The following is a 6,681-nucleotide window of genomic DNA, read 5'->3' as shown; positions in this document are numbered from 1 at the left end:
TATATTGTACGCATGCGCAGCGGGGAGGTCCAGGACAAAATGACCCTGGTCCAGCCCTTGCCAGGGCGTCAAAAGTCAGTGGGCTCACGCGGGAAGTTGCACAGCCTTCTGGGAATTGTGGTTCGGGTTTCCTTCCTTTCTAGAAGCCAAAGGACAGTGCTTAGGGACGGCGCGCACAGCCTTGTGGGAGCAGGAGTTTGCAGTTTCCCATAGAGCCTCCGAGGTCAGAGTGCACGGCGCGCACGGGTTTGTGGGAGGTGTAGTTTAACTTGTTTCCATGGTGACTCAGGCCGCAGCTTTGTCAGACTGCTGACGACGCGCGCTGCCTTGTGGGAATCGACTCAGCCTCTGTTTCCCGTGGTGCCCCGGCTTGGCTTCCGGGGCGTATGGTCGGTGTGCGCGACCGTGGCCCGGTTGACTGAGCAGCCATGGACAGCGGCTTCGGCTCGGATTTTGGCGGCACGGGTGGCGGGAAGCTGGACCCGGGGGCCATTATGGAGCAGGTGAAAGTGCAGATCGCCGTGGCCAACGCGCAGGAGCTGCTCCAGGTGCGGGGCGCGCCGGGGTTGGTGGCGGGGTTCCCCGGGTGAGTCCCCGCTGAGACCTCGCGTGTGTCCACAGAGAATGACGGACAAGTGTTTCCGGAAGTGCATCGGGAAGCCCGGGGGCTCCTTGGATAACTCGGAGCAGGTGAGACATCTCGGGAACCCGGGGTGGTGAGGGGCGCGGGGTCAGGAGCGTCTAGGAGGTTGAGAGATGTGCGCGTGCGCGGCCTCTAGCCTTAGCTACTGAGGAAGTTGTGCGCGTGCGCGGGGTGAGGACCCGGCTTCTGTGCCTAGATCGGTGCAGCCTTCATGGGTGATCCTCGGGTCGTGTGACCGTCAGTCAGGGATCCCCCTCCACGCTTTGCAGAAATGCATCGCCATGTGCATGGACCGCTACATGGACGCCTGGAATACCGTGTCCCGCGCCTACAACTCTCGACTGCAGCGGGAACGAGCCAACATGTGACCGGGACCTGTGCCTCGGGACACCGTGCTTATGGTCTGAACTGTTTTCCCTGCCAGTTAGGGTGTCTCCTCCTAGCCGCCCTGAAGTCTGGCAGCATGGAGGGCTTGGGGATCGAGGCCTCTCCCCTGGGTTGCTGCGTCCAGCTCAATCTCAGAAGAGAGTGAGGACCCGACAGAGCACAGGGATCTGGCTGGCCCCACTGACCTGTGACCTCAGGAGAGCAGGCCAATAAATCGCTGCTGGGGCAGTAAAGCAGGCGTGTCACCTCACTGCTTCAGGTCCCTTCCCCTGAGTAGGCCCAGACCTCCCAGGGTATCTTTCCCCTTGGGGTCAGTGGGCTGCTGGCTCTCAGGGAATTCGGAGCATGATCTCAGGTGTTTGGTCATCCCGGGGAGACCAGCCGAGGTTAAGAAGCAAGGCTTCATGTAGCCTTCACCTATCATGCATGAGGCCCAGGGTGCTGACCTTAACTCTGAATAAACCAAGTGTGGTGCACACCTGTCTGCCCAGCACTTGAGGGTGGGTTAAGTGTGGAGGCAAGAGGATTGGTACATGAGATTTGGTCAATTTGGTCAGTCCCACCAAAACATAAGCACCAAAGGAGCCAAGTTGGAGACATGCCCTGCTCCTGGAGACTCGTGGCTTTGACAGAGGTTCTGAGCCAGTAGGAGAAAGGACTCTGTTTATTGGAACAATATACACAGTCACAGCTAGTTCCCATCGGACTCCCATGTTTGCCTGCTACCAACTCCTCAGCGTGGGGTGGGTGGCCCGTAGCTGTGTTTCTCAGTCCACGCCTGGGTTGCTAGCCACAGGGCAATCATTCCTGGATGTTCTGGCCTATCCATCCCAGCACAGCAGCCACTCGAGTGTAGACACCTGGGAAGTGGGGCCTGCCACAGCCGTAGCCCCAGCTGGTGACCCCAGTTAGCACCCATTGGCCAGATGGCTCCCTGCAGGCCAGGGGTCCCCCTGCATCACCCTAAAGGAGAGAGTGTCCTCAGACGAGCATCCCTCGGGAGCAGGCATGACTCCTGCAACTGCACTCACAAGGCCCCTGAGTGAGAGAGAGGCTGCCAAGAGCCTCACTTTTGCCCTGTGGGGAATGGGTTCAGTGCTAATGTGCTTCATTATTTGCACTGGCTATGCCTCTGCAGGGTCCTTGTCCCAAGGAACAACGTGTGTGTGTGTGTGCTGCGCATGTGCAGGCCAGAGCAGGGTGCTAAATGGTTATCTGTCGTTTTCCATTCCATTCCACTGACACGGGGCCTCTCTGTGAACCTGGAAGTAGGTGGTGGCCAGTTCCCCGCTAGTCCCCCTGTTGCTACCCGCACAGAATGGAGTTACAAGCGCACATAGTCTGTAAGCACCAGTTTTTATATGACTCCTGGGCATCTGTGCTCAGTCTTCCCGTTTGCACAGCAAGCATCGCATAAAACACATCAGTACAGATCTCCCTGTACCGAAACACATCAGTATATGTGTTGTTGGGGCGAGCTGGTCTCAAACTCCATAATTGCCCTGCCTGGACCCTCCAGTAGGATGTGGGGTTGGGAAACCACATGTTTTCTCTGAATGTGCAGTTGTGAAATGTGATGTCCCCAGAGTCAGGTGGGCTGTGGGTGACTTGGGCAGGCTCAGTAAGAAGATGGCTTGTCACACAAGCGTGAGGACCCAAGTTAAGTCCCAAAACCCACGTGAAACGCCAAGTGTGGCGAATGTGTATCCTGCCAGCACACTGGAGATGAGACAGAAAGATTCAAAGGACAGTGGTGGTGCAGGACTTCGGGCCTGCCTGGGCTACAAACATGGATTAAGAGAAGCCCTGTCTCCACTCACCGAGCAGCTGTCCACGCCACCCTGTGGGAAGCCTGCACACAACATACGGCTGCTGATCTGCACTGGGTAGAAGCGGCGACATGTCTGTTCACTGAGGACCCTTACTGCGGCCTTCTGCAGCTGCCGCGCCATGGAGCCTGTGGGATCCGGGGATAGGTGTAGGTGGGGAGTGTCTCCAACGCCCCCTGGGCTGCGCCTGACGCATGCGTGTATACCTCCCTCGCGCAGCGAGCCCCAGCCGGTGATGACGCATCGAGCGCCGTCAGGGGGCCTTGCGGGACCTGGTAGGCAGATGGGTCGCACCAAGCGGCTGCGGCGCACGGGTCCCGCCAGCTCCAGCAGTGCCACGTCATAGTCCAGTGTGTAGATGTTGTAGAACGGGTGGCGATAGATGCGTGCCACGCGCTCCAACTGGCCCTCCGTGCTGCTCAGGAATGGGGTGCCCAGGAAGGCCGCCCACTGCATAGGGTCCCCATAGCTGCAGGGTGCGTGTATGTGTGGGCAATGCCACAGCCCCACGCCTGCCCGAGACACCGTCCCAGTGGAAATGGGATGCTCTGTCCCCTGCCCAACTCAGGCTCACCCAGCCAGGAGGGGTGTCCCTCTGAGGGGACACCACCAACTGCCTCATATACCCTCTGCAGAATTGAATGTCAAGGCTCTGGACTCCCACTAGGTCAACTAATGGAAATGGGGACAACACACACACACACACACACACCCTTGAGGGAACACCAGCAGCCCCAGTCATTTCTACTAGGGCTCTGGGTGCTCAACTTTCCAGAGTGCAGTCTCCCTCTTGGGTCCTTCACAGTATGGGACAATCAGTCCCTTTCACCTTGTGACCAATAGGCACATGGCCTTCTGTTCGGTGGCCTTGGGGACTGGGGCCAAATTGCAGAGGTGGATTGGGGAAGGGCAGGTGGTCTCCTGCACCCAGGGCATGACTTACATGTCGAAACAGTGTGCTGCAGACAGAAGCCACCTCTCGGCCACCAGTACCGCCCCACATCGGTGCTCCCTGCGCCGCAGCCACAGGCTCACTTGCCAGGGCCACTCCCCAAGCGAGGCTGCGCTGCCGCCCACTATCCGGGTCAGGGCCCCGGGGGGTGCCAGGCCACAATCTGTAGAAGAGCAAATATGGTGAGCCTGGTGCAGAGGGTCTTCCTCCTACCCACCCCGAGGCTGGGACCCCAACCCAGCACCCTGTGCCCTGTGGGAGGGTCAGAAGGTGGCTTCATGTAACACCCAACTGGTGCCTCTTTCCCAGCCACTGGCTACCACCGGGACATTAAGTCCAAGTCTCTTCCTGGCCCACCCTCAACCAATACAAAAGGAGCCCAGGGAAAGAAAGACATCTAAGGCCCCATCGGAGGAGTGGGAATTCAGGAGAGTGATTTCGGAGCTCAACCTGTGCTGCCTCCTTCCTAAGTAAGCCTCGGGCACTGGCTCCCGGAGCCAGAGTCCCACCTTAGGATCTCCTGGGGTTTCTGGCCAAGAGCTCCCAGGCCACCGCAATCACCTGGGTCAGGGTCAGACTGAGCTGAAGGCCAGGCTGGGGAAGCCAATACTCATCTGCCAGGACGCTCAGGTGTGGGGTCTCCCGAGGCACGGGGCTTCCGGTAGAGGCCCTGCTGTGACCCCAAGGGCCCACTGCCTCTCATCATGTAGTCCTGACTCCATCTGCTATTTCAAAGCCACTTAATACCGCTTCCATATTGCTTCAAGTGGAGGAACATCCTCGCTGGCCCAGTGACGTTAGGAGCAGCACCCCAACAGTAATGAGAGAAAGGGGTGAGAAAGGTCTAACCTAGGACCCTTTGGGAACTCACCCTGGGCAAGCGTCCCCACAGCAGGGAGTCACAGCTGGGGTGCCTGGATGTGGGGGCACTTGTAGTACAGTGGGAGATAGAAACAAACACAACCTCGTCACCAGCTCTCCTGCCTGTCTACCTGAGGGACCCCAGCAAGGGGACACTGTCCCTCTCTGTTCATGCCGCACTCACAGATGCTGGGGGGGGGGGGGGGTAAGACCTGACCACACAAAGCATACACCGGTCACGTCCTTCCCTCTGTAGACAGTCTACTTTCCCCAGCTGTTGTAAAATGTTGGGGTTTTGAGACATGATCTCCCTACACATGCAGCCAGAAAGGCCTGAAAGTCCAAGCAATTCTCCTGCCTCAGCCTCCAAGACTTATGGTGTGTGGAACCACACCCAGAGGCTCAGCTGAGGCACTACTCCTCTCTCCAGCCGTCTCATTCGCTCTCCCTCCCTCTGGGTATTGCTCCCCTCTTCTCTCTTTTTTTTTTTTTTAATTTGAACACTCCTGGACATGGACCGCAGAGCCTCCAAAACTGGGCCAGACCACGCCCCCAGCCCCTCAATGGGGGATTCTGAGCAGAGGTTCTACTCTGACCACGCCCCAGCCCCGCCTGTGGGGCAGGATTCTAGGCAGAGCTCCAGTCCTTAGTGTTTGCTGGTTAGAGGCCCTCTCACTAAGTTTATCACAATAGCCCTGAAAGCCCCTCACAGCCCAGGCTGGCCTTGAACTTGTGATGCTCCTGTCAAGTAGCTGAGGTGACATGTGTTTGCCTTTAGGCCCAGCCATCAAGAGGAACAGGAGTTCAAGGTCAGCCTCAGCAACTGAGTAGGTCCTAGTCCAGGAGGAACTTGACAATACTAAAAGAAACAGAAGCTGGAGAGATGGGTCAGTGGGCATGGTTGTGTGCAAGCCTTTGACCCCAGCACGGATGGCGGCAAAGGCAGGAGGCTGGCTGGGACTTGCCAGCTGCTGCAGAGGCTGCAGGTACAATGAGGAGCCTTGCCTCGGAGGAGCACCGTGGAGTGTGACAGAGGACAGTGTTCACATTCTTGGTGGAGTGGGATATGGAGGCCCTCCTCTGGCCTCTGCATGCACACGTGTGCACACACAAATAAATGGACAGAAGATGTCAGCACACAGGCACAGACAGCACCATGGGCAGAGTGCCTTCTGCAGGCTGGGCAGGCTGCCACAAGACCCAGACATCAGACTCCAGCTCTGGATGGTGTGTCTTCAGCACCATCGTGCCATGAGAGGGACCGGCTGGAGTCCCAGCCCGAGTTACCATACCTGGCAGGTGAGAGTGTATGGTGGTGCCCGGTGCACTTGGGGCTGCTGTCTGTCCCCTGGTGGTGGTACTCCTGGCAGACAGTGTTGTGTTGAGTGGTCTAGTGGTCACTCTGATGGTGGCCCTGGGGGTAGCAAGTCTGCTGGTGGTGGCCTCTGGGATAATGAGGCCAGCAGCTGTGGTTTTGGGGGGCTCACTAGGGATGAGCCGTGTGCTGGAGGTGTGGGGGCGAGCCATGGAGCTGGGGTCTGAGGACATCGCTTTCAGGATCCAGTCCTTGAGGCGTGTGATTCGTGCATATACGCCAGGCTTCTTAGCCTGGGCACAGCCAATGCCCCAGCTCACGATGCCAGCCAGGTAAAAGACACCAGGTGTCTCTTCACATGCCAAGGGGCCACCAGAATCACCCTGCAGGAGGATACCAACAGGCCTTTGTGGGACACCCATCCAAGGAATAAAAAGGTTCCACTCCCATTAGACATCAGATTTCACATTCAAGCTTGGCTGTGTGACCTTCGGCAGATTCCTTTCCTTCTCTGATCCTTCATCATTTTTTTTTTCTAAGACAGGGTGTCTCTGTGTATCCCTGGCTGTCCTGGAACTCACTCTGTAGACCGGGCTGGCCTCAAACTCAGAGATTTACCTGTGTCTCCCTCCCAAGTGCTGGGATTAAAGGTGTGTGCCACCACTGCTCGGCCATCAAACATTCTTGTTTTCCC

The 6,681-nt window shown here is 57.8% G+C and overlaps 2 protein-coding genes across 6 annotated transcripts in view; one reads left to right on the top strand and one right to left on the bottom strand.

Moving 5' to 3' along the window:
- The first annotated feature begins 202 nt into the window (after positions 1 to 202).
- On the top strand, positions 203 to 1,722 carry Timm13 (translocase of inner mitochondrial membrane 13). Its single transcript, NM_013895.4, has 3 exons — positions 203 to 548; positions 622 to 690; positions 913 to 1,722. Exons 1-3 carry the CDS (start codon positions 429 to 431, stop codon positions 1,009 to 1,011), a joined length of 288 nt encoding a protein of 95 aa, NP_038923.1. The 5' UTR covers positions 203 to 428; the 3' UTR covers positions 1,012 to 1,722.
- The window catches only part of Tmprss9 (transmembrane protease, serine 9), a 28,379-nt gene continuing 23,374 nt past the window's right edge, over positions 1,677 to 6,681 (bottom strand). For 3 of the 5 annotated variants that reach the window (XM_006513843.2, XM_006513842.2, XM_006513844.2), the window contains 4 exons: positions 5,965 to 6,370; positions 3,803 to 3,974; positions 2,851 to 3,328; positions 1,677 to 1,993 (listed from right to left, as the gene is read on the bottom strand). In XM_006513843.2, the coding sequence (XP_006513906.2) occupies positions 1,832 to 1,993; positions 2,851 to 3,328; positions 3,803 to 3,974; positions 5,965 to 6,370 (1,218 nt within the window). In that variant the 3' untranslated portion in view covers positions 1,677 to 1,831. The remainder of the gene's footprint in view (positions 1,994 to 2,850; positions 3,329 to 3,802; positions 3,975 to 5,964; positions 6,371 to 6,681) is intronic. The other 2 variants (XM_006513845.2, NM_001081688.2) reach the window with 2 other exon arrangements.

This window comes from Mus musculus, chromosome 10 (assembly GCF_000001635.26).
Source record: "Mus musculus strain C57BL/6J chromosome 10, GRCm38.p6 C57BL/6J".
NCBI classification, from domain to species: Eukaryota; Metazoa; Chordata; class Mammalia; order Rodentia; family Muridae; genus Mus; species Mus musculus.
This window is presented reverse-complemented; position numbering and strand designations above follow the sequence as displayed.

Bases quoted from the DNA above. Each gene is read 5' to 3' on its own strand.
- Timm13 (NM_013895.4), top strand. From the start codon at position 429: ATGGACAGCGGCTTCGGCTCGGATTTTGGCGGCACGGGTGGCGGGAAG. The intron at 549-621 runs GTGCGGGGCGCG...GTGTGTCCACAG, and splicing joins ACGCGCAGGAGCTGCTCCAG to AGAATGACGGACAAGTGTTT. The intron at 691-912 runs GTGAGACATCTC...CACGCTTTGCAG, and splicing joins CCTTGGATAACTCGGAGCAG to AAATGCATCGCCATGTGCAT.